Source organism: Taudactylus pleione, unplaced genomic scaffold (genome assembly GCF_031769625.1).
Source record: "Taudactylus pleione unplaced genomic scaffold, aTauple2 ptg000240l, whole genome shotgun sequence".
Taxonomy (NCBI): domain Eukaryota; kingdom Metazoa; phylum Chordata; class Amphibia; order Anura; family Myobatrachidae; genus Taudactylus; species Taudactylus pleione.
Window position 1 is genome coordinate 852,752 of NW_028284642.1, and position 27,780 is coordinate 880,531.

Consider the following 27,780-nt stretch of genomic DNA (forward strand, 5'->3'; position numbering starts at 1 on the left):
ATGAGGTACAAGCCATGTCATTTCTCTAGGAACCAGTGACATCACTGAGGCATGAGGTACAAGCCATGTCATTTCTCTAGGAACCAGTGACATCACTGAGGCATGAGGTACAAGCCATGTCATTTCTCTAGGAACCAGTGACATCACTGAGGCATGAGGTACAAGCCATGTCATTTCTCTAGGAACCAGTGACATCACAATGTGTAGGTGACAAATACATTATTATTATTTTTTTTTTTAAACAATAAATCTCTACTTTGAAATCGTTTTACATTGTGTGTGTGTATATATATATATATATCTCGTTGTGTGTGTGTGTATATATATATATCGTTGTGTGTGTGTATGTATATATATATATATATATATATATATATATATATATATATATATCTATCGGGTGTATATATACATTCTCCCCTGATGACGGTAGACACCGAAACAGCTGTTGGGACAATGCACCGGGTGTGATCATAAACCGCAGTATTCACGGCTCATGCCGGACGTGTAACGTACGATATGCTGGAGGCTTCTGACATGCCGGACGTGTAACGTACGATATGCTGGAGACTTCTGACATGCCGGACGTGTAATGTACGATATACTGGAGGCTTCTGACATGCCGGACGTGTAACGTACGATATGCTGGAGGTTTCTGACATGCCGGACGTGTAATGTACGATATGCTGGAGGTTTCTGACATGCCGGACGTGTAACGTACGATATGCTGGAGGTTTCTGACATGCCGGACGTGTAACGTACGATATGCTGGAGGCTTCTGACATGCCGGACGTGTAACGTACGATATGCTGGAGGCTTCTGACATGCCGGACGTGTAACGTACGATATGCTGGAGGCTTCTGGCATGCCGGACGTGTAATGTACGATATACTGGAGGTTTCTGACATGCCGGACGTGTAACGTACGATATGCTGGAGGTTTCTGACATGCCGGACGTGTAACGTACGATATGCTGGAGGCTTCTGGCATGCCGGACGTGTAATGTACGATATACTGGAGGTTTCTGACATGCCGGACGTGTAACGTACGATATGCTGGAGGTTTCTGACATGCCGGACGTGTAATGTACGATATGCTGGAGGTTTCTGACATGCCGGACGTGTAACGTACGATATGCTGGAGGTTTCTGACATGCCGGACGTGTAACGTACGATATGCTGGAGGCTTCTGACATGCCGGACGTGTAACGTACGATATGCTGGAGGTTTCTGACATGCCGGACGTGTAACGTACAATATGCTGGAGGTTTCTGACATGCCGGACGTGTAACGTACGATATGCTGGAGGTTTCTGACATGCCGGACGTGTAACGTACGATAACGACAGATTGGCATGTTCAGGAATGATGGAGTGTGCCTGCACTGAGTGACTGATCGTTCAGTGCAGACACTACAGGGGATCAGGAACAACGGTACGATTACGATGTCTTTCCTGATCGCCCAGTGTGTACGCACCTTAAATCTTGTGTCTCTGCTTATTATTGTATTATTGCCATCTGCCTTTACACAGACACGGAACTTACAAATAGAATAGATCTTTTACTATACAGTGCAAATTGTCCGCTCCTATGGTCTATACTGTCCAGACAAAGTGCTCAAGGAGATTAGTTATATTGCTTCACAAATTAGTAGTAATTTGGTGACATAATATAAAATGTAGACCTGGTAATTAATGAGAGGGAAGTACATTTACGCTATAGGAATAGAACACATTTTTATATAAAAATAATAATAATAATTAAAACCTCATAGGGAGCCGTGTAACACGGAGGCATGGATTGTGAGGACGGCGCAGGGGACAATGATTATAAAGTGCATCACTTCCTGTAAGTCTCTCAGACGCTTTATTAACACGAGAATAACAACGTTTACCGCTACTGTGACTTGGTGTAGTGCGTACAGACCTAGCAACTGGAAGCTTTTTAATAAGCCACCTTATGTGAACACGTATTTAAGTCACACTTTCATGATCCTAAGTGTCAGAATAATGGAGGTGCCAGCGCAAATATGATAAAGGTAGCAGTCCAAAATCAAGTTTCCATAGGTGCCCGGTATATTCTAAAAGCTCCCATCAGCTCAACTCGCATTATAGTTATATTTTAAGGGTGAAGCTAGGCTGGGGACAATTTCTTTATTACAGAAATGCACAGTATAAAATAAATAAACACTATAGAAATCTCCCATTGCCTGGCTGACATCATAATTTATTCACTGCTCTGAGCTGTCGGCATAGCGTTCTTATACTGCGCATAGCGCACAGTCATATTATATCCAGCCTATCGGTGCTCAGCTCAGATCCGCCGTGGAAGCCGGTATAACTGGGCCTGAAGTTGTGTTTTAATAATTCCAGCTGTGGAAGTCAATATTTCAAAAACATTTTTGTCTGAGCTTTGAAGCGTTAGTGAATACCTCCATTTGCTCGCATTGCTGTGTATTTATATTACAGGTGGAGTGCTGCCTGCATGGGCCGGGCTGCAGGTGGAGCTGCCATGGGAAATATATAAAGTACATTATTACATCAGTATGAATGAAATGAGGATCTCGTTGCAGGTGCGGTATTTCATTTTGGTCAGACAGCTCTGGAAAAGTCCTGAATGTATCACTATGCACGCGGTGGTCCTGAATGTATCACTATGCACGCGGTGGTCCTGAATGTATCACTATGCACGCGGTGGTCCTGAATGTATCACTATGCACGCGGTGGTCCTGAATGTATCACTATGCACGCGGTGGTCCTGAATGTATCACTATGCACGCGGTGGTCCTGAATGTATCACTATGCACGCGGTGGTCCTGAATGTATCACTATGCACGCGGTGGTCCTGAATGTATCACTATGCACGCGGTGGTCCTGAATGTATCACTATGCACGCGGTGGTCCTGAATGTATCACTATGCACGCGGTGGTCCTGAATGTATCACTATGCACGCGGTGGTCCTGAATGTATCACTATGCACGCGGTGGTCCTGAATGTATCACTATGCACGCGGTGGTCCTGAATGTATCACTATGCACGCGGTGGTCCTGAATGTATCACTATGCACGCGGTGGTCCTGAATGTATCACTATGCACGCGGTGGTCCTGAATGTATCACTATGCACGCGGTGGTCCTGAATGTATCACTATGCACGCGGTGGTCCTGAATGTATCACTATGCACGCGGTGGTCCTGAATGTATTACTATGCATACGGTAGTCCTAAATGTATTACTATGCATATGGTATATAAAATCTCTTCTTATATAAAAATAAAGCATCAGATGTGCGAGTTAGAGTTGGGAACGAGAGTGGAAACACAGAAGCTCAGTTAAAGTGCATCCATCGTCTGCATACAGTGTAGGCAGCCATTGTGGGATAGACCATTATAGGGACAGCATTATCCATTCACTAGGGACTAGTGATATCACCGGGGCACAACATCCGCTGTCTTCACTATTGCAAGTGACGGATTATTTACCTGCATAGTACCAATGGCGCAAGGTGCGGTTATGCATAGCTACCAATCAGGCAATTGCTTTTATCAATACACCATGCTCTAAAGTCAGGAGACAATATTGATTGGCTGACAGCACAGAGTGGATTTTGGCAGAGCTCTGGAGGTAGAGAGAGGCTTTAGGGGACATCCTCATGGACTTCTGCTATTTTGTCTATAGATCGCAGCAGTTCGGCCGCCAGGTTTAAAGCTTCAGCTCCGGACAGCAGCTGCCTGTGTAAGAAAAGAGAATATTGCTGCATTACACGCACAGCACGTGCACTACGCTACACTACACCTAATGAAGAGACACTTACTTTATGGACGCCTGAGCGCCACTCACAGCCTTTACCAAGTTCTCTAGCGCAAGATTAGCGTTTTGCTTCACAGCGTTCATCCCAGCCGTCTCCCCCCTCCGCAAGGCCTCATTCTCAGCTTTGTAGGTGCTCAGCTGAATCTACATTACAGGAGTAGACCAAACAAGTCATTTACCTCTCTGTGCTACAGAAGTGTCCTCATACATCTCGCCTCAATGCACCACACAGTGCCCCCACCTACCTGGAGAAGCGTAATGAATGGCCCCACCTACCTGGAGAAGCGTAATGAGTGCCCCCACCTACCTGGAGAAGCGTAATGAGTGCCCCCACCTACCTGGAGAAGCGTAATGAGTGCCCCCACCTACCTGGAGAAGCGTAATGAGTGCCCCCACCTACCTGGAGAAGCGTAATGAGTGCCCCCACCTACCTGGAGAAGCGAAATGAGTGCCCCCACCTACCTGGAGAAGCGTAATGAGTGCCCCCACCTACCTGGAGAAGCGTCACTTCCTGCTTCAGTCTCGTCACGTTGCTCTCAGCCTTTGATGCTCTTTTCTAGAAGGACAAATCACTCAGAGATAAGGTTACATAACATACCAGATGCAGCCTCACACGTTATCTCATTGTTATCAGATGTAACCTCACACGTTATCTCATTGTTATCACACGTTATCTCATTGTTATCAGATGTAACCTCACACGTTATCTCATTGTTATCACACATTATCTCATTGTTATCACATACAACCTCACATGTTATCTCATTGTTATCATATACAGCCTCAGACATTATCTCATTGTTATCAGATGGAGCCTCACACGTTATCTCATTGTCATCAGATGTAACCTCACACATTATCTCATTGTTATCAGATGGAGCCTCACACGTTATCTCATTGTCATCAGATGTAACCTCACACATTATCTCATTGTTATCAGATGTAACCGCACACGTTATCTCATTGTTATCACACGTTATCTCATTGTCATCAGATGTAACCTCACACATTATCTCATTGTTATCAGATGTAACCTCACACGTTATCTCATTGTCATCAGATGTAACCTCACACGTTATCTCATTGTTATCAGATGTAACCGCACACGTTATCTCATTGTCATTACATATGTAATCTGCGAGGGAAGGAGATGCATCAGACTAATGCATTGACCTGTATTTTGTGGTTTCATCCTGTATGCAGCCTATCCATTTCCTGGACACCAGGGACATCAATGAGGCTCAGGCTGGCTTACATTTATGAAGTACTGCTTCCTAGATAATAGACTGGCTACATTCAATGTAGGCAACACATTCACTTTGAACAGGCGACACCTATTTAAATCATTTACATTCAATTCTTTAAAATGTGCCCCCCAGTGAGGGCACTGGTTCCTATTGACTGGATAGGCTGCTTTCTCAGTGATGTCACTGGTTCCTAGTGACTGGATAGGCTGCATTCTCAGTGATGTCACTGGCTCCTAGTGACTGGATAGGCTGCATTCTCAGTGATGTCACTGGCTCCTACTGACTGGATAGGCTGCATTCTCAGTGATGTCACTGGTTCCTAGTGAGAGGATAGGCTGCATTCTCAGTGATGTCACTGTTTACTAGTGAATGGATAGGCTGCATTCTCAGTGATGTAATTGGTTCCTAGTGACTGGATAGGCTGCATTCTCAGTAATGTCACTGGCTCCTAGTGACTGGATAGGCTGCATTCTCAGTGATGTCACTGGCTCCTAGTGACTGGATAGGCTGCATTCTCAGTGATGTCACTGGCTCCTAGTGACTGGATAGGCTGCATTCTCAGTGATGTCACTGGCTCCTAGTGACTGGATAGGCTGCATTCTCAGTGATGTCACTGGCTCCTAGTGACTGGATAGGCTGCATTCTCAGTGATGTCACTGGCTCCTAGTGACTGGATAGGCTGCATTCTCAGTGATGTCACTGGCTCCTAGTGACTGGATAGGCTGCATTCTCAGTGATGTCACTGGCTCCTAGTGACTGGATAGGCTGCATTCTCAGTGATGTCACTGGCTCCTAGTGACTGGATAGGCTGCATTCTCAGTGATGTCACTGGCTCCTAGTGACTGGATAGGCTGCATTCTCAGTGATGTCACTGGCTCCTAGTGACTGGATAGGCTGCATTCTCAGTGATGTCACTGGCTCCTAGTGACTGGATAGGCTGCATTCTCAGTGATGTCACTGGCTCCTAGTGACTGGATAGGCTGCATTCTCAGTGATGTCACTGGCTCCTAGTGACTGGATAGGCTGCATTCTCAGTGATGTCACTGGCTCCTAGTGACTGGATAGGCTGCATTCTCAGTGATGTCACTGGCTCCTAGTGACTGGATAGGCTGCATTCTCAGTGATGTCACTGGCTCCTAGTGACTGGATAGGCTGCATTCTCAGTGATGTCACTGGCTCCTAGTGACTGGATAGGCTGCATTCTCAGTGATGTCACTGGCTCCTAGTGACTGGATAGGCTGCATTCTCAGTGATGTCACTGGCTCCTAGTGACTGGATAGGCTGCATTCTCAGTGATGTCACTGGCTCCTAGTGACTGGATAGGCTGCATTCTCAGTGATGTCACTGGCTCCTAGTGACTGGATAGGCTGCATTCTCAGTGATGTCACTGGCTCCTAGTGACTGGATAGGCTGCATTCTCAGTGATGTCACTGGCTCCTAGTGACTGGATAGGCTGCATTCTCAGTGAGGTCACTGGCTCCTAGTGACTGGATAGGCTGCATTCTCAGTGAGGTCACTGGCTCCTAGTGACTGGATAGGCTGCATTCTCAGTGAGGTCACTGGCTCCTAGTGACTGGATAGGCTGCATTCTCAGTGAGGTCACTGGCTCCTAGTGACTGGATAGGCTGCATTCTCAGTGATGTCACTGGCTCATACTGACTGGATAGGCTGCATTCTCAGTGATGTCACTGGCTCATACTGACTGGATAGGCTGCATTCTTAGTGATGTCACTGGCTCATACTGACTGGATAGGCTGCATTCTTAGTGATGTCACTGGCTCATACTGACTGGATAGGCTGCATTCTTATGACTAAGGATTCAGCCCACAGAATGGTGGCCTCCGCAGTGAAGAAGGGATACATTCTCTATAGCAGGGGTTCCCAACCACGGTCCTCAAGGCACACTAACAGTCCAGGTTTTAAGGATAACCATACTTGAGCACAGCTGACTTAATTAGTACCTCAGTTATTTTGACTTAACTATCCATGCTTAACCATGGATATCACCAAAAACCAGGACTGTTAGTGTGCCTTGAGGACAGAGGTTGGGAATCACTGCTCTATAGTAACACGGATATTTGGGAATTTGGTAAAAGCTGGATATATTTTATACTGACCGTCATCATCTGCAGGTTTGATTCCACCTGTTGCACCATTGACTCCAGGTCCTGGGCCTCCTTCTGCTCCTCAAGAATCTTTTCTTCCAGTTTCCTCTCCAGAAGTTTAACCCTGAAGTGGACAGTATCATCTCATTTAGACTGTAAGCTCCACTGGTGCATGAACTGAAGCAAATGATCAAACATTCGCTGTAATGCTGGGTACACATTGGCTGACATATCGGTCATATTGTGGACATGCTGTATCAGGGGCCATACTGTATCGGGGACATACTGGCCCCTGATGCAGCATGCCCCCGATATGGCCCCTGATACAGCATGCCCCCGATATGGCCCCTAATGCAGCATGCCCCCGATATGGCCCCTAATGCAGCATGCCCCCGATATGGCCCCTGATGCAGCATGCCCCCGATATGGCCCCTGATGCAGCATGCCCCCGATATGGCCCCTGATGCAGCATGCCCCCGATATGGCCCCTGATGCAGCATGCCCCCGATATGGCCCCTGATGCAGCATGCCCCCGATATGGCCCCTGATACAGCATGCCCCCGATATGGCCCCTGATGACACAGCATGCCCCCGATATGGCCCCTGATGACACAGCATGCCCCCGATATGGCCCCTGATACCACAGCATGCCCCCGATATGGCCCCTGATACAGCATGCCCCCGATATGGCCCCTGATACAGCATGTCCCCGATATGGCCCCTGATACAGCATGTCCCCGATATGGCCCCTGATGATACAGCATGCCCCCGATATGGCCCCTGATGACACAGCATGCCCCCGATATGGCCCCTGATGACACAGCATGCCCCCGATATGGCCCCTGATACTGTATGTACACGATATGGCCCCTGATACTGTATGTACACGATATGGCCCCTGATACTGTATGTACACGATATGGCCCCTGATACTGTATGTACACGATATGGCCCCTGATGACACAGCATGCCCCCGATATGGCCCCTGATGACACAGCGAGGATAGAATAAATCTAGCACTAACCTTTCTGTCTGGGACACATTCAGCTCCTTCAGTTCCTGGATTTTCATTTTCAGAAATTTATTTTCTTCAATCATCTGAAGCATGAACACAAAGAATACATTAGACATGGTGACCTGAAGACTATGATGGTGTATACAGTAACCTAGAGCATTACATGTTATTACTCTATCACCCACTATACTATATACCTATATCTGACAATGAGTAATGTTATCCGCATTATATGGCAGTCACTGATTTTATCTGCATTATATGGCAGTCACTGATGCTCTCTGCATTATATGGCAGTCACTGATGTTATCCGCATTATATGGCAGTCACTGATTTTATCCGCATTATATGGCAGTCACTGATTTTATCCGCATTATATGGCAGTCACTGATTTTATCCGCATTATATGGCAGTCACTGATTTTATCCGCATTATATGGCAGTCACTGATGTTATCCGCATTATATGGCAGCCACTGATGTTATCCGCATTATATGGCAGCCACTGATGTTATCCGCATTACATGGCAGCCACTGATGTTATCCGCATTACATGGCAGCCACTGATGTTATCCGCATTACATGGCAGCCACTGATGTTATCTGCATTACATGGCAGCCACTGATGTTATCTGCATTACATGGCAGCCACTGATGTTATCTGCATTATATGGCAGTCACTGATGTTATCGCCATTATATGGCAGTCACTGATGTTATCCGCATTATATGGCAGTCACTGATGTTATCCGCATTATATGGCAGTCACTGATGTTATCCGCATTATATGGCAGTCACTGATATCCGCATTATATGGCAGTCACTGATATCCGCATTATATGGCAGTCAATGATATCTGCATTATATGGCAGTCACTCATGTTATCGGCATTATATGGCAGTCATTGATGTTCTCTGCATTATATGGCAGTGATGTTATCTATACACAGTATAAAATAAAATCCCTGGTAGGCGTCTGTCTGTGTGTTGGGGATAATCTCGAGAGCCACTGGACGGATTTTGATGCAGTTATCAGTACTGTATAGAGCATTTGTAGAGGAAGGTTTAGGTGTATGACGACACATTTATGTATGACAATAGGGAGCTCAGCGACGATTTTAGTGAAGCAAGTAAATGAAATAAATGGACATCCGAGCTGCCTAAACCACTAAAGATATATCACAGCTATGGGCTTTTATACCATGCAGAGACTGATACGTATTATCCAGATTCCCCAGAAACATGGCTGTAAGTCCTGATTACTGATACAAAGTGTCAGTGTTCCCCTCTGTTACCGTTCCTATTTCATTTATGGGAAAAACTATTCTTTACTTTCAAACGAGTCCAATTCCTGGTGAGAGCCGTCTTTGGGATGACAATACATAAAGCGCAGGGACAGACGCGTAACGCGCCGGAGGTGACCTAATGGGGGACTGTTTTATTCATAGACACCTTTACGTGGCCCTTGTGTGTCACATCAGAAGTAAATATTTTTGTGTTGACATCAGGAGGAAAAAACAAGAGATATGGTAAGAACTTACCTTTGTTATCTCTGTTTCTACGAAGTCCATAGGGTCCACAGGGTTGACCTTGGGGGTATAGGTTGGGAACCAAATCCGGGCACCACGCAGTTAAAGCTTTTAGCTCCCAGGATGCACTGGGTCCACTCTCCCTATAACCCCACCCCCAAGCCAGAGGCACCTCAGTTTGTAAGTAGCCAAAGGCCGGAGGAGGAGAGAAAAAGAGAGAGAAAACTGGAACACTCAATAACCATACTCACCGAAATGGGAGACGGAAAACCGGTGACCAGCCACACAGCCCATATGAAGCCAGGTGCGTCAGGGCGGGCGCCCTGTGGACCCTATGGACTTCGTAGAAACAGAGATAACAAAGGTAAGTTCTTACCATATCTCTTGTTTTCTACTTCAGGGTCCATAGGGGGTCCACAGGGTTGACCTTGGGGATGTCCCAAAGCAGTTCAACCAAGGGTGGGGACGCTCCTGTGCTGAGAGGAGAATCCGTCGCCAAAAAGGAAGCATCCTGAGAGGCAAAGGAAACCAATGCCTAGAACCTTAAAAAGGTGTGGACAGAAGACCACGTGGCCACCTAGTAAGGTAAAACAGCCGAGGCGCCACAGCGAGCCGCACACATGGCCCGAGAAAAAACAAGCATCAACAACAGGAAGGCCTACCCATGGGTAGGCCCCTGAGGAAGACCTACGAGGCCATCCAGCCAACATTTGGTTATAGGCCGGCCATCCTTTCCTGTGAAAACCAGAAATCTCAGACCACCAATAAGGAGTCCGATTTCCGTAAGGAACCTGAACGGATCACAAAAATCCAAAGAGGCCAGACCACAGTCAATGAGGCCACACCAGCCGAGAGGACTGGGGACAGAATGGCCGTACCATAAGTTCCAGAACAATATGGAACCTGAAAACCACTAAGAAGCAACACAGGGCGAGAGCAACTCCCACCCTGACATGATGCCCTCCAGAAGAGGGAGCCACATGAGAACGCTCCCAATTCAGACACTCTCCTGGTTGATATAAACACCCTGAGAGAAAGAGAGAGCCTAAGCAATAGACCATGTAATGGCTATCACAACCAGCGGTTCCATTGACTGTCCCCGGAGGTAACGAAGAACCACTACTTACTCCCCAGGAGTCCCTAGGGAGGACAAATGGAGGCATAATCAAGAAAACACTCCAAAGGATGAACTGGATACCAGAGTGGAGCAATTCCATATCTTAACCATACTGACAGTGTAGAGATCCGCACTGTCAGGAAGACCAGGCCAAGTGTGAAACCCAAGCCAGCCGGAAGGAATGCCAGAATATCTGGAAATCCTGGACACCGGAGGATTGTATCGACAGGTACAATACCATAAGATTTATGGCTGCCACAGTTTGTGGTAGGTCCCAGCAAAAGCTGATCCATGTGCTCTAATCATTCCAACGATGACAAAGCCAGGGAAGCCGTAAGACCACTGTAAGGACACAGTCAAAGACAAACGACCCAGGTCCAAGGCAAAACCAAAGACCCTGAGACAACAGGTCCGGGCAGTGAAGCATCAGGGATGGAGTATCGATGTAGAGACTCCGAAGATCCAAGTACCCCTGACATCTGGGGCAATCAGGAGCCACCAGCAGGAAAGCATCTCCGTCTCGATTGAAAACACTTCCAAAGACCTTGAGGAAGAAGGGAGACCGGAGAACACAGGTACACAAAGTGGAAGGACCACTTCACCGACAAAGAGTCGCTGAAGGTTGCTTCAGAATCCCCAAAGCTGAACTGTAACACCATAGTGTGATAAAGTCAGAAGGCCATGAGGGTCACCTCAGGGGGGCCCCCCCTGCTCACCAGGAGATGAAACCTCTCTTGGGGAAGAGACTAGTCCCCGGGATGCACGTCGTGACGGCTGAGGACTCCCGCTTCCCAATGGAGAGCTCCTGAAATGAACGCTGCCGAGATGGTCGGGAGGAGACCCTCGGACTATGTCCGAATATGTGACATACCTGTCATTGCCACCCAACGAACAGTGTTGCTAAAAAGGAAGCCACTGTCCTGACCCTGTCGGACTGAACCTTTACAGGTTCACCGGGAAACAAGAGTTATGCCAGAGTAAGTTAATTGACAGGGTGGAATCGACAGACGTCCAACTGCACTGAAAAGGATTCGATCCAGACACTGTCCATAGCAAAGAAAACCCTGGACGAGATGGCCATAGCCACCCGGACAGGGACCGACTTGCCTCCGGAGAGAGCATCATCGTTTGAACAGTTATCCGACAGAAAAAACTCATTCCATCTGGAGATGAGCCAATTATGGAAAGGCCTGGAATGGAACTGAGCCCATTCCACCATGCATCCCAGAGTGTAAAGACATCTGTCGACTGCGCAGACAACCATGTACTCCTAATGGAAGAGAGGAGATTCCGTCTTACGCCAGAAGAATTCTCAGATTCTGAGAATCCAGCAGGGATCCTAGATGAAGAATACCCAGAGAGGGATGCAGGGAGGACTTTTTCCCCGTTGATTAAACGTCTGCACCCTGAAGAAGCCACAGTCATCCTGACCTGGCCGTAAAGTACCCCGGTGATCCCGCTAAGAGCAGGAGGCCGTCCAGGTACAGGAGCATTGGGATATACTGAACAGAAGAACTGTCAGAAAATCCAAAACGCTGGTAAACCCCTGTGGGGCTGAGGACAGTCCCAACAGGCAGAGCCCGAAAAATTGTAAGTGTTGCTGTGATACAGCAAACCTCAGCCCATGCTGAGGAAAGGTCTCTGTAAGTACCCGTAGGCACGCGTCCTGTATATCCAGTGATACCATAAAGTCCCCAGGTTCCAAACATCGTATGATGGAGCATAGGGATTTCCTCCTGAGCCCAGGTAGCTTTAGGAACTGGTTCAGGGAATTGAGACAGAGAATAGGCCAAAGAGGACCATTCAGCCACCGCACCAGAAAGAAAGCAGAACAACCAGTCCCTCACTGAGATAGTGGGGATGGCCTAATTAGCTCCGCTTACCGCAACAACTGCATAGCTTTCTGGATCTGTAAGGCCCTTGTAAAGAGGGCGTACCCTCCTACCCACGTAGCCGCGGCAACTTGACACTAATACCGGGCGAACTGAGAAAATCGGTATCTCCCAGTTGTAGGCCTGTCCCGTCAGGCTGAAGAGATATCCGTAGGTTCAGAAGCAGGATCGGCTGGCAGTCCAGGCCTGCTCGGTACTGGATATGTCGGCCCTTGTAGATGCCGACAGTCTACGAAGAAACAGACCTTTAGGCTGACCCAGAGGACAAAAAAGACTTAACAGACTTAGTCTGAGGCCTTGTAGTGGGCATAGCTGAAAGCGGTAAACTTGTCGTTAGTAATACTGCCAATGTTACTACAATCTTGTCAAGGTCAGGACCAAACAATATCAACCCTAAAGATGGTATCTGCACCTCTGCATTCCCAGAGCGCAGCCATAGGGTATTACGGAGGATACAGTCGCAGCCGGAACTCTGAAAGTTAGGAGACTGGTATCCAATATAGGCATTTCCACCTATGACAACAGCATATATTACGTGAGCGACCAAATACATTTGAACCCCCGACGTGTTGGAGGGGAAAAAACGTTACAAATGCATCAACCCAATATGCAATAGTATTAACCAACCATGCTATAGCCATGGTAGGATGGATAACAACTCCTGAAAGCAAGTATACTGATTTCAGGCAGAGTTACCACCTACGGATCCGAAGAATCCGACCACGCAGGAATGGGAGGCGTAGTAACGTCTGTAATCAGACGAGTAACACGCCCATCCCCCCCAGGAGGGGCTCGTGATGACCCTCAGGGAATTTGGGACAGGAGGCCAAACACTGTTGTAACACCTCCTATCTGGCAACAGCCAGAGTCCCGCTATGCGATCCACCCGCTAGTCAGCAACAGGTAACCCGAAGGCACGCAATACTGAGGGTGTATGATACAGGTGCAGGTCAACATTCACTCTAACCAGAATGGACCTGCTACCAGCCCTAAAGCAGGGATAATAATACCTGAAATAGGCTTCCCCCCGTGTAAGAGGGAAAGAGCCCCGAACAGTACCCAGTTCACGGCAGAGCCAACTGGGAAGTAACCACAGGGCGTCAACCACGCCAATTAGCGTTTCGTAGAAAACGACATCCACCCAGGGTGGCTGTTGTGGTAATCCCTGCAAGGGGAATGACAGACTATTGTGGCACCAGGGGGAATTCATATACTGCGAAAAACCCCTGCAGGGAGCGGTAGTCTGTGTCACAGGGGAAGAGAGCAAGAAGCTGCGAGATACCCTGAGATGAAAAGGGCAGTATGGTGAAGTAACCCCAAGTGAGGTACAACAATGGGGCCCGCCCGGCGATCCGCAATTGAGAGGATCCCGAGAAAACAAACCGCCCAAGGGGGTCGTGAAAGAGGCCGGCACCAGATGACGCCACATACAGAACCCTTTATGAGTCAAATCCTCCGCACTAACACCTGCAGCACATGACTTGCAGGATAGTAAAAATGGGTGCAGTATAACGCTGTATCTCCTGGTCAGACATATCTGACCAATCTTGGCGGAAATATTAAGCAGCGCTATACTGGTCCTGACTGATGCCAAAAATTAGCTGCAGGGACCCATTTTCAGCGTATGCAACACACAGTTCCATCTAAAATATGGCAACGTGCAGCACGCAACAGTATGTGACAAACCACACAAATATTAACAAGTATATAAATGTGAGGTCTCAGAACCACCCTAAGTACAGCTGTATTAGGGCAGATAAAGAAAAGGGATAGATATACACTGACAGGTGAGAGAATAAAGTACAGTCAGCACTAGCATAAGTCACATACAATGCAGATATATACATAAACATGTCATATAATATACTGCACTATTACACTGCATTCAACTGCCCAGATTCAGTGTCTGGGAAGGCTACAGTGCTGTGTACACTGACCTGATGGTGAGGTACGCAGGGGGACTGGACTCACTGCCATCCTGAGAGATTTCTGCTGCACCACAGAGATAAAATGGCCGCTGGAGACCTCAGAGGAAGCGTGGCCCGCGGAGGAAGCAGCTCAGCGACGCCAGACTATGGATACTGAAAGGCGCGCTGAGCTGAGGGGAGGAGCCGCTGTAACAGGGAAGGCTGCCTCCCCTGGCCGGCTATTAACCCCCGGGACGCCGGCTCCCTGCACCGATCGTTAAGTCCCTGGTGGTCTAGTGGACACACGGGGTATGGGGGGCCCGCCGCCACTGCCGGCGCCTCCGGTCTGTCCCCTGAGACCGGAGGCACAGGACTGCATTTGAAATGCGCGGATCACCGCAAGCGGTGATCCGCGACCTTACCTGCTCCCCGTGGATCCGGCAGCAGTCCTGGGCGCCCACAGAGTCCGGCTAGTACAGACTCTGGGGTCCCGCTGAGATCCCCAGATCTGTACTGGCGTCTCAGCGCCAGCGGGGTGACGGAGCGGCAGCTTAGACGTCCTATGGACAGTCCAACGCTGCCGCTCTGAAGAGTCCAAAGTCCATGGAAAAAACTTTGTCCCTAAAAAAATAAAATAAGCTTAGGGGCTGCTAATCAGCTCCCCCTGCGCTAACGGTGACCCGACTCCGGCCGGGCACCAACTTAAACTGAGGTGCCTCTGGCTTGGGGGTGGGGTTATAGGGAGAGTGGACCCAGTGCATCCTGGGAGCTAAAAGCTTTAACTGCGTGGTGCCCGGATTTGGTTCCCAACCTATACCCCCAAGGTCAACCCTGTGGACCCCCTATGGACCCTGAAGTAGAAACGACTAATTTGTTGCCTACAAAGCAATCTTATAAGATCCAGGTTAGAAAAGACTATCACCGTAAATGTAAAATTACTCCCATGCAAAACCAGGACGGCTCGCTAGTATTATATAACAGCAGTATTAGGATAATGTAAGCGGGTAAGCCGGTATATTGAAGTCAGTGATGTCATATGTCAGAGTAACTTTGGTAATAATTACAATATGCAATAGTAGGAAAACTATGGCTCTCAGAGTAGGGGTGGATGCGAGTGTCACAGACTCCACAGTGCACAGGCAGCAGGTGGGGGCGGCATGGAATGACCCCAAAGTCTGTACCACTATTGCTGGAGTAACCCCATCTGTCACAGACTCCACAGTGCACAGACAGCAGGTGGGGGCGGCATGGAATGACCCCAAAGTCTGTACCACTATTGCTGGAGTAACCCCATCTGTCACAGACTCCACAGTGCACAGGCAGCAGGTGGGGACGGCATGGAATGACCCCAAAGTCTGTACCACTATTGCTGGAGTAACCCCATCTGTCACACTCCACAGTGCACAGACAGCAGGTGGGGGCGGCATGGAATGACCCCAAAGTCTGTACCACTATTGCTGGAGTAACCCCATCTGTCACACTCCACAGTGCACAGACAGCAGGTGGGGGCGGCATGGAATGACCCCAAAGTCTGTACCACTATTGCTGGAGTAACCCCATCTGTCAGTGTATTATTATTAGCATTTATTTATATGGCGCCACAAGTGTTCCGCAGCGCCTTACACAGCACATACACAAATAGGGGACCAGTGACGTACAGTACAAGGACAAGGATAATATACATCGCTACATAAACGACCATAACACCCACATAAGCAAAGCAACCAAGGCCCGTATTCAATTTCAGGTGAAAAGTCCATTGTCAGACTTTTCGCCGTCATCGGAGGTTTCGGATTCGAAAAGTTATTGCGCGCGTCCCCGTTCAATTACAGATCAGCGAAAATAGGACACGGCGAAAAGGTAATATGAGAAAAGTCCTGTCATTTTTGGGTAAATCCGCCTGACACCCCCCAAAAGATGGTCTAACATGGGGGATCACTATGGGTACCCCCGTATAGGTATTTGGGGTCATTAAATGGTCTCAATAGCTGCTTTTTAGCATCTTTGAGAAAGTGATGAAGAATAACATTTAGCAACTTTTTTGGGGAAAAATAACTAGTCCCCCCCTCATATTTGGGGTACATGAAAATGGGTGCAAGCATAACTTAAAGTGGCTAATGTTAACTTTTAAAAAATGTGAATAATCCACCTGCCGTAACCACCTGCAATAAAAAAAACACACCTGGGGCATACTTGGGGACCCCCCAGAATCTATTCCGCTACTTTGTCCACCAACTTTGTTTTTTTTCGCCCCCAAAACAAAACTACTTTTTTAGGGGTGTCCTAAGAGACTTTTTGAAAATTGTTTGACACAGAATACCTTTAGGGGCCTGTCCAAGGGGTGCAGGGTGGTTTTTAGAGGTCTGCACCCCAAAACCCCAATTCTGCACTTGTTCTCGCCACCTATTGATAAGTGATACTTCATCGCTGGGTTCGAACCCCTGACTTTCCGCACCTGCGAAAAGTCATCCAAATTGAATACGGGATAAGTGAGAATAGCGAAAAATGACATCATCGGTGATAAAGTAGCGCCGATACTTTGTAATGACTCCAAACTGAATACGGCCCCAAGTGTTAGGTGCCCTAGTGGGGAGTAAGAAATAGATGAAAGTAGAGTAAGGAGAAGCACAAGAGGGTAGAGGGCCCTGCTCGTAAGAGCTTACATTCTAAAGGGAAGGGACACACAGACAGGGGTGAGACAGACAATCGCAGGCTGACTGGTGTGGTACGCATGCTGGACACTGTGTAGTATGCCTCTAGTTACACCACTTTCTAATAATGTGACTAATAGCCTCTTACCTCCTCATAGTGCCTCTAGTTACACCACTTTCTAATAATGTGACTAAATAATAGCCTCTTACCTCCTCATAGTGCCTCTAGTTACGCCACTTTCTAATAATGTGACTAAATAATGGCCTCTTACCTCCTCATAGTGCCTCTAGTTACACCACTTTCTAATAATGCGACTAAATAATGGCCTCTTACCTCCTCATAGTGCCTCTAGTTACACCACTTTCTAATAATGTGACTAAATAATAGCCTCTTACCTCCTCATAGTGCCTCTAGTTACACCACTTTCTAATAATGTGACTAAATAATAGCCTCTTACCTCCTCATAGTGCCTCTAGTTACACCACTTTCTAATAATGTGACTAAATAATAGCCTCTTACCTCCTCATAGTGCCTCTAGTTACACCACTTTCTAATAATGTGACTAAATAATGGCCTCTTACCTCCTCATAGTGCCTCTAGTTACACCACTTTCTAATAATGTGACTAAATAATAGCCTCTTACCTCCTCATAGTGCCTCTAGTTACACCACTAATAATGTGACTAAATAATGGCCTCTTACCTCCTTATAGTGCCTCTAGTTACGCCACTTTCTAATAATGTGACTAAATAATGGCCTCTTACCTCCTCGTAGTGCCTCTAGTTACGCCACTTTCTAATAATGTGACTAAATAATAGCCTCTTACCTCCTCATAGTGCCTCTAGTTACACCACTTTATAATAATGTGACTAAATAATGGCCTCTTACCTCCTCATAGTTGACCTGCAGGGTTTGGAAGCGCATGTCGCCAGTGGAAGTGGATGGTTCTGTTTTGGCGCAGTCTCTAGCTGTGGAAGGAGATACACCTCCAAGAAGCGGCCAGGGGGTAAAACGATCCCCCCCTGAGATGTCAGTGTATTCATAGGACTGGTTATATATACTGTCAGGAGATGTCCCAGCATTATGAGTCTGCTCTATGGCCGAGGGGTGATAACTTCCGCTCCAGTCCTCATCGTTATCATCCAGGAGATCATGGTCTACAGTGGGGTCTTTAAAAAATGTGTCCTGGTACTGTAGTGTGACCCCCGGCGGCCTGTCCCGGGTGTCAGGGAGTAGTGCAGCACTTGGTTTGTTAACCTGAAGGGGAGATAAATAACCACTCAGAATTACCTCTCTCTACGTTAATGTTAGCCGTCATTTACACACAGGAGAGGCAGCCATTTTGTGGGCGGAAACCATTTTCAAGCGAATGTAATCTGTCAATCCACTAGCAACCAATCACATCACTGAGGCAAGAAGCACCGTGTGCCCCGTGCCTCCGTTATATCACCAGGTCCTGGAAAATAGACAGACTACAATCTGACGATGGCTGTCTCCTGGGTGTTAGCAAGGGCTCCACTATAAATTACACATTTTTACATTCATACAAAATACATATTTTTAGTACTCCGCCAGCCCCAATCCCTCTATTTCAGAATAGGAGGAAAGACACAATAATAAGACATTAGACCTGGATGGCCATGTGACCTGACCTATGGCGTGGCGCTATACCGCTCCATACCTCCGTTGATAATAATAATGAGTCCATTCCAATGTGAGTTAATTCAATTAGCAGCAAGTCCCCCTGTGGCGCATGTCAGTAAGGCAACATCTCCCCCTGTGGTGAATGTCAGTAAGGCAACATCTCCCCTTGAGGCGCATGTCAGTAAGGCAACATCTCCCCCTGTGGCGCATGTCAGTAAGGCAACATCTCCCCCTGTGGCGCATGTCAGTAAGGCAACATCTCCCCCTGTGGCGCATGTCAGTAAGGCAACATCTCCCCCTGTGGCGCATGTTAGTAAGACAATATCTCCCCCTGTGGCGCATGTTAGTAAGACAATATCTCCCCTTGAGGCACATGTTAGTAAGGCAATATCTCCCCTTGAGGCACATGTTAGTAAGGCAATATCTCCGCTTGAAGCGCATGTTAGTACGGCAATATCTCCCCTTGAGGCGCATGTTAGTACGGCAATATCTCCTCCTGTGGCGCATGTTAGTAAGACAATATCTCCCCCTGTGGCGCATGTTAGTAAGACAACATCTCCCCCTGTGGCGCATGTTAGTAAGACAACATCTCCCCCTGTGGCGCATGTTAGTAAGACAAGAGGCGCATATTAGTAAGACAATATCTCCCCTGTGGCGCATGTTAGTAAGACAACATCTCCCCCTGTGGCGCATGTTAGTAAGACAATATCTCCCCCTGTGGCGCATGTTAGTAAGACAATATCTCCCCCTGTGGCGCATGTTAGTAAGAAAACATCTCCCCCTGTGGCGCATGTTAGTAAGAAAACATCTCCCCCTGTGGCGCATGTTAGTAAGAAAACATCTCCCCCTGTGGCGCATGTTAGTAAGGCAATATCTCCGCTTCAAGCGCATGTTAGTAAGGCAATATCTCCGCTTCAAGCGCATGTTAGTAAGGCAATATCTCCCCTTGAGGCGCATGTTAGTACGGCAACATCTCCCCCTGTGGCGCATGTTAGTAAGGCAACATCTCCCCCTGTGGCGCATGTTAGTAAGGTAACATCTCCCCCTGTGGCGCATGTTAGTAAGACAATATCTCCCCCTGTGGCGCATGTTAGTAAGACAATATCTCCCCCTGTGGCGCATGTTAGTAAGACAATATCTCCCCCTGTGGCGCATGTTAGTAAGACAATATCTCCCCCTGTGGCGCATGTTAGTAAGACAATATCTCCCCCTGTGGCGCATGTTAGTAAGGCAATATCTCCGCTTGAAGCGCATGTTAGTAAGACAATATCTCCCCCTGTGGCGCATGTTAGTAAGACAATATCTCCCCCTGTGGCGCATGTTAGTAAGACAATATCTCCCCTTGAGGCACATGTTAGTAAGACAATATCTCCCCCTGTGGCGCATGTTAGTAAGACAATATCTCCCCTTGAGGCGCATGTTAGTAAGACAATATCTCCCCTTGAGGCGCATATTAGTAAGGCAATATCTCCCCTTGAGGCGCATGTTAGTAAGGCAATATCTCCCCCTGTGGCGCATGTTAGTAAGACAATATCTCCCCTTGAGGCGCATGTTAGTAAGACAATATCTCCACTTGAGGCGCATGTTAGTAAGACAATATCTCCACTTGAAGTGCATATTAGTAAGGCAACATCTCCCCTTGAGGCGCATGTTAGTAAGGCAATATCTCCCACTTTCAGTATTCCGGACTTGCAGATTTGGTCCACAGCCTCATAGAGCTAGATCTGGCCACGAGAGGGGCGAGCTGAGGGCATTTGCCGGCATTTCCACGCCGTTACATCAGTATCTCATCCCCCTCGTGGATAATGAAATTGACCCAGTACTGTGATTTAAGTATTTGGAATAGAGAAATGGGTGTGTAGGATTCTCTCTGTCACTCACCTGGGAGAAATCTCCATCACAGTGTTTTCCAGCTGCTGCGGAACACGTTTTGCTTTTCACAAACTCCTTGAAGGAAAAAGGGTTTGCGTCATCCTGATGGTCGTCCTCGCAGTCTGCGACATGCAGGGAAAGATCAAGTAAGACACCGATTTCTACATCTGCAGATACTACTAATAATGCTCACTGCAGCCAAGATCCCATCTAGGAACAGCAGGTCTGATACACTAGTGTGTGCGCTCCCGTTGTGTGTGTGTGTGCGCTCCCGCTGTGTGTGTGTGTGCGCTCCCGCTGTGTGCGCGCTCCCGCTGTGTATGTGTGCGCTCCCGTTGTGTGTGTGCTCCCGTTGTGTGTGTGTATGCACTCCCGCTGTGTGTGTGCTCCCGTTGTGTGTGTGTGTGTGTGTGCACTCCCGCTGTGTGTGTGCTCCCGTTGTGTGTGTGTGTGTGCACTCCCGCTGTGTGTGTGCTCCCATTGTGTGCGCGCGTGCGCTCCCATTGTGTGCACGCGTGCGTGCGCTCCCATTGTGTGCGCGCGTGCGTGCGCTCCCATTGTGTGCGCGCGCTCCCATTGTGTGCGCGCGTGCGTGCGCTCCCATTGTGTGTGTGTTGCTGTGTGAGATTGGATTTTACCATTTGCTTTCTCATAAAGAGCTGTAACTGGCTGCAGTGTTTATTTAGCCTGCAAACAATCTTTATACCTGGGCAGCGACATATATATATATATATATATATAGTGGGCATCTTTCCTTGCTGTATCTCTCATCGTCTTTACTCTAGCGCCCTGTGCCTGTCACACCCCGTACAGTTCCTTTTTTCTGCCTGGGGTGTCACACTCTGCTCTGGTACTTCTTGCGCACTTTGGTCTTCATCTTAGCAGTTTGTTGCATCTGCTGAGTGTGCTAGAATCACCAGAGCAGAGTGTGACACCCCAGGCAGGAAAGAGGAACTGCGCCGGGTGTGACAGATGCAGGGTGCTAGAAAGACCACTACTCTCATATTCTGGTACTCCTGTGGGTTAGTGAATTATCTGGAAGATGCACAGGGTGGGATCAATAAAAGTATCTCAGTTCTGACCTTCTGCCACTTTAGGAACACCGTCTTCATTGTATAAAGCTTCTCAGTTTCCTGATATACTGCTCAGTTTATCCTTATTTATCCCGTATATAAATGACAAGGGGATGTCAGAACTGCCATTGCTGTGTCTGGCACCTTAGTAACCTTTTATTACATTGGAGAAAGTGGGTCTAGAAAAGTGGTCTTCTCCTAAATTGTGACTCAGTATAAGCCTAGGACAAGTCCTGACCTCCCCCCACTCACAGGTGACGGGAACAGGAAGCCCCTCTGCAAGGAGGACCAGACGACGAGATATAGCTACATAAAATACATGGGTGGTTCCTGATTTGCATAAAGGCAGATAGGATACATTTAATAAGCGGTGGATTCTTTTTTCTTATAAATTAAAAGGTAAAATATTTTATCATAGCTGATATGTAGTGTTCATTCTAGCACCCTACACCTGTCACACCCCGCTGCAGGTCCTCTTCCCTGGCTGGGGTGTCACTCTCTGCTCTGCTGCTTCTCTGTGATAGATACTATAGTACATGGAGGAAGCAGGATGGTACAATGTGACAGATACTGAAGTACACATGGAGGAAGCAGGATGATACAATGTGACAGTAGTACATGGAGGAAGCAGGATGATACAATGTGACAGTAGTACATGGAGGAAGCAGGATGATACAATGTGACAGTAGTGTATGGAGGAAGCAGGATGATACAATGTGACAGATACTGTAGTATACATGGAGGAAGCAGGATGATACAATGTGACAGATACTGTAGTATATGGAGGAAGCAGGATGATACAATGTGACAGTAGTACATGGAGGAAGCAGGATGATACAATGTGACAGATACTGTAGTATATGGAGGAAGCAGGATGATACAATGTGACAGTAGTGTATGGGGAAGCAGGATGATACAATGTGACAGTAGTATATGGAGGAAGCAGGATGATACAATGTGACAGATACTGTAGTATACATGGAGGAAGCAGGATGATACAATGTGACAGATACTGTAGTATATGGAGGAAGCAGGATGATACAATGTGACAGATACTGTAGTATATGGAGGAAGCAGGATGATACAATGTGACAGATACTGTAGTATACATGGAGGAAGCAGGATGATACAATGTGACAGATACTGTAGTACATGGAGGAAGCAGGATGATACAATGTGACAGATACTGTAGTACATGGAGGAAGCAGGATGATACAATGTGACAGTAGTACATGGAGGAAGCAGGATGATACAATGTGACAGTAGTATATGGGGGAAGCAGGATGATACAATGTGACAGATACTGTAGTATACATGGAGGAAGCAGGATGATACAATGTGACAGATACTGTAGTATATGGAGGAAGCAGGATGATACAATGTGACAGTAGTACATGGAGGAAGCAGGATGATACAATGTGACAGATACTGTAGTATATGGAGGAAGCAGGATGATACAATGTGACAGTAGTGTATGGGGGAAGCAGGATGATACAATGTGACAGTAGTATATGGAGGAAGCAGGATGATACAATGTGACAGATACTGTAGTATACATGGAGGAAGCAGGATGATACAATGTGACAGATACTGTAGTATATGGAGGAAGCAGGATGATACAATGTGACAGTAGTGTATGGGGGAAGCAGGATGATACAATGTGACAGTAGTATATGGAGGAAGCAGGATGATACAATGTGACAGATACTGTAGTATACATGGAGGAAGCAGGATGATACAATGTGACAGATACTGTAGTACATGGAGGAAGCAGGATGATACAATGTGACAGATACTGTAGTATACATGGAGGAAGCAGGATGATACAATGTGACAGATACTGTAGTATACATGGAGGAAGCAGGATGATACAATGTGACAGATACTGTAGTATATGGAGGAAGCAGGATGATACAATGTGACAGATACTGTAGTACATGGGGGAAGTAGGATGATACAATGTGACAGATACTGTAGTACATGGAGGAAGCAGGATGGTACAATGTGACATACTGTAGTATATGGGGGAAGTAGGATGATACAATGTGACAGATACTGTAGTATATGGAGGAAGCAGGATGATACAATGTGACAGATACTGTAGTATATGGAGGAAGCAGGATGGTACAATGTGACATACTGTAGTATATGGAGGAAGCAGGATGATACAATGTGACAGTAGTGTATGGGGGAAGCAGGATGATACAATGTGACAGTAGTACATGGAGGAAGCAGGATGATACAATGTGACAGATACTGTAGTATACATGGAGGAAGCAGGATGATACAATGTGACAGATACTGTAGTATATGGAGGAAGCAGGATGATACAATGTGACAGATACTGTAGTATACATGGAGGAAGCAGGATGATACAATGTGACAGATACTGTAGTATATGGGGGAAGCAGGATGATACAATGTGACAGATACTGTAGTATACATGGAGGAAGCAGGATGATACAATGTGACAGATACTGTAGTATATGGAGGAAGCAGGATGATACAATGTGACAGATACTGTAGTATACATGGAGGAAGCAGGATGATACAATGTGACAGATACTGTAGTATATGGAGGAAGCAGGATGATACAATGTGACAGTAGTACATGGAGGAAGCAGGATGATACAATGTGACAGATACTGTAGTATATGGAGGAAGCAGGATGATACAATGTGACAGTAGTGTATGGGGGAAGCAGGATGATACAATGTGACAGTAGTATATGGAGGAAGCAGGATGATACAATGTGACAGATACTGTAGTATACATGGAGGAAGCAGGATGATACAATGTGACAGATACTGTAGTATATGGAGGAAGCAGGATGATACAATGTGACAGTAGTGTATGGGGGAAGCAGGATGATACAATGTGACAGTAGTATATGGAGGAAGCAGGATGATACAATGTGACAGATACTGTAGTATACATGGAGGAAGCAGGATGATACAATGTGACAGATACTGTAGTACATGGAGGAAGCAGGATGATACAATGTGACAGATACTGTAGTATACATGGAGGAAGCAGGATGATACAATGTGACAGATACTGTAGTATATGGAGGAAGCAGGATGATACAATGTGACAGTAGTGTATGGGGGAAGCAGGATGATACAATGTGACAGTAGTATATGGAGGAAGCAGGATGATACAATGTGACAGATACTGTAGTATACATGGAGGAAGCAGGATGATACAATGTGACAGATACTGTAGTACATGGAGGAAGCAGGATGATACAATGTGACAGATACTGTAGTATATGGAGGAAGCAGGATGATACAATGTGACAGATACTGTAGTACATGGGGGAAGTAGGATGATACAATGTGACAGATACTGTAGTACATGGAGGAAGCAGGATGGTACAATGTGACATACTGTAGTATATGGGGGAAGTAGGATGATACAATGTGACAGATACTGTAGTATATGGAGGAAGCAGGATGATACAATGTGACAGATACTGTAGTATATGGAGGAAGCAGGATGGTACAATGTGACATACTGTAGTATATGGAGGAAGCAGGATGATACAATGTGACAGTAGTGTATGGGGGAAGCAGGATGATACAATGTGACAGTAGTACATGGAGGAAGCAGGATGATACAATGTGACAGATACTGTAGTATACATGGAGGAAGCAGGATGATACAATGTGACAGATACTGTAGTATATGGAGGAAGCAGGATGATACAATGTGACAGTAGTGTATGGGGGAAGCAGGATGATACAATGTGACAGTAGTATATGGAGGAAGCAGGATGATACAATGTGACAAATACTGTAGTATACATGGAGGAAGCAGGATGATACAATGTGACAGATACTGTAGTATATGGAGGAAGCAGGATGATACAATGTGACAGATACTGTAGTATATGGGGGAAGTAGGATGATACAATGTGACAGATACTGTAGTACATGGAGGGAGCAGGATGGTACAATGTGACATACTGTAGTATATGGGGGAAGTAGGATGATACAATGTGACAGATACTGTAGTATATGGGGGAAGCAGGATGATACAATGTGACAGTAGTATATGGAGGAAACAGGATGATACAATGTGACAGATACTGTAGTATATGGAGGAAGCAGGATGATACAATGTGACAGATACTGTAGTATATGGGGGAAGCAGGATGATACAATGTGACAGTAGTATATGGAGGAAGCAGGATGATACAATGTGACAGATACTGTAGTATATGGAGGAAGCAGGATGATACAATGTGACAGATACTGTAGTATACATGGAGGAAGCAGGATGATACAATGTGACAGATACTGTAGTACATGGAGGAAGCAGGATGATACAATGTGACAGTAGTATATGGGGAAGCAGGATGATACAATATGACAGTAGTATATGGGGGAAGCAGGATGATACAATGTGACAGTAGTATATGGGGGAAGCAGGATGATACAATGTGACAGTAGCACATGGAGGAAGCAGGATGATACAATGTGACAGATACTGTGTAGTACATGAAGGAAACAGGATGTTGGTCTCTGGCTGCCCCTGTACTCACCATCCTGTATGATCAGGGTCTTGGTTCTCCTCCCTGGGGGCTGATTGGAGAATGCAGACATGACAGAGCCCTGTGTGGGGTAGCAGGATGGGGGCAGAGCCCTGTGTGGGGTAGCTTGGAGGGGGCAGAGCCCCGTGTGGGGTAGCTGGATGGGGGCAGAGCCCCGTGTGGGGTAGCTGGATGGGGGCAGAGCCCCGTGTGGGGTAGCTGGATGGGGGCAGAGCCCCGTGTGGGGTAGCTGGATGGGGGCAGAGCCCCGTGTGGGGTAGCTGGATGGGGGCAGAGCCCCGTGTGGGGTAGCTGGATGGGGGCAGAGCCCCGTGTGGGGTAGCTGGATGGGGGCAGAGCCCCGTGTGGAGTAGATGGATGGGGGCAGAGCCCTGTGTGGGGTAGCAGGGAGGGGGCACAGCTCTGTGTGGGGTAGCAGGGAGGGGGCACAGCCCTGTGTGGGGTAGCAGGGAGGGGGCACAGCCCTGTGTGGGGTAGCTGGATGAGGCAGAGCCCTGTGTGGGGTAGCAGGGAGGGGGCAGAGACCTGTGTGGGGTAGCAGGGAGGGGGCAGAGACCTGTGTGGGGTAGCAGGATGGGGCCGGAGCCCTGTGTGGGGTAGCAGGAAGGGGCCGGAGCCCTGCGTGGGGTAGAAGGATGGGGGCCGGAACCCTGCGTGGGGAAGCTGGGTGGGGACAGAGCCCTATTTGAGGAAGCTGGGTGGGGACAGAGCCCTGTGTGGGGAAGCTGGGTGGGGACAGAGCCCTGTGTGGGGAAGCTGGGTGGGGACAGAGCCCTGTGTGGGGTAGCTGGATGGGAGCAGAGTCCTGTGTGGGGAAGCTGGGTGGGGACAGAGCCCTGTGTGGGGAAGCTGGGTGGGGGCAGAGCCCTGTGTGGGTTAGCTGGATGGGGCAGAGCCTGTGTGGGGTAGAAGGGAGGGAGTAGAGCCCTGTGTGGTGTAGCTGGATGGGGCAGAGCCCTGTGTGGGGTAGCTGGATGGGGGCAGAGCCCTGTGTGGGGTAGCAGGGAAGGAGCAGAGCACTGTGTGGGGTAGCTGGATGGGGGCAGAGCCCTGTGTGGGGTAGCAGGGAAGGAGCAGAGCACTGTGTGGGGTAGCTGGATGGGGGCAGAGCCCTGTGTGGGGTAGCAGGGAAGGAGCAGAGCACTGTGTGGGGTAGCTGGATGGGGGCAGAGCCGTGTGGGGTAGCTGGATGGGGGCACAGGCCCGTGTGGGGTAGGGGTGTGGGAAGGTCAGTATACAGGGCTTGGGGGGTCCATTCCTAACGTTACAGACTGCAGCTGGGGCGAGAGCTCCCTCCCTGCATGGAACAGCGAGTAGGAACAGACTCCTCCCCAGTACGATGCTGTATTAGTGACTGCTGACCCGGAAGTGA

The 27,780-nt window shown here is 47.7% G+C and overlaps 1 protein-coding gene across 1 annotated transcript; it reads right to left on the reverse strand.

Annotated features, from left to right (window-relative positions):
* Positions 1-350: 350 nt before the first annotated feature.
* Positions 351-27,780, reverse strand: ENTR1 (endosome associated trafficking regulator 1). The gene is made up of 8 exons (XM_088479545.1): positions 26,400-27,780; positions 20,790-20,902; positions 18,153-18,521; positions 8,183-8,256; positions 7,171-7,282; positions 4,300-4,362; positions 3,811-3,950; positions 351-3,727 (listed from the first exon to the last, which is right to left on the reverse strand). Exons 1-8 carry the CDS (start codon positions 26,458-26,460, stop codon positions 3,634-3,636), a joined length of 1,026 nt encoding a protein of 341 aa, XP_088335671.1. The 5' UTR covers positions 26,461-27,780; the 3' UTR covers positions 351-3,633.

Excerpts from the sequence above, each read along its gene's own strand:
- ENTR1 (XM_088479545.1), bottom strand. The coding sequence starts at position 26,460 with ATGTCTGCATTCTCCAATCAGCCCCCAGGGAGGAGAACCAAGACCCTG. Across the intron at positions 8,257-18,152 it reads TGCAGGTCAACTATGAGGAG|ATGATTGAAGAAAATAAATT; the intron begins GTAAGAGGCCAT and ends TTCATGCTTCAG. Across the intron at positions 4,363-7,170 it reads CAAACCTGCAGATGATGACG|AAAAGAGCATCAAAGGCTGA; the intron begins GTCAGTATAAAA and ends TTGTCCTTCTAG.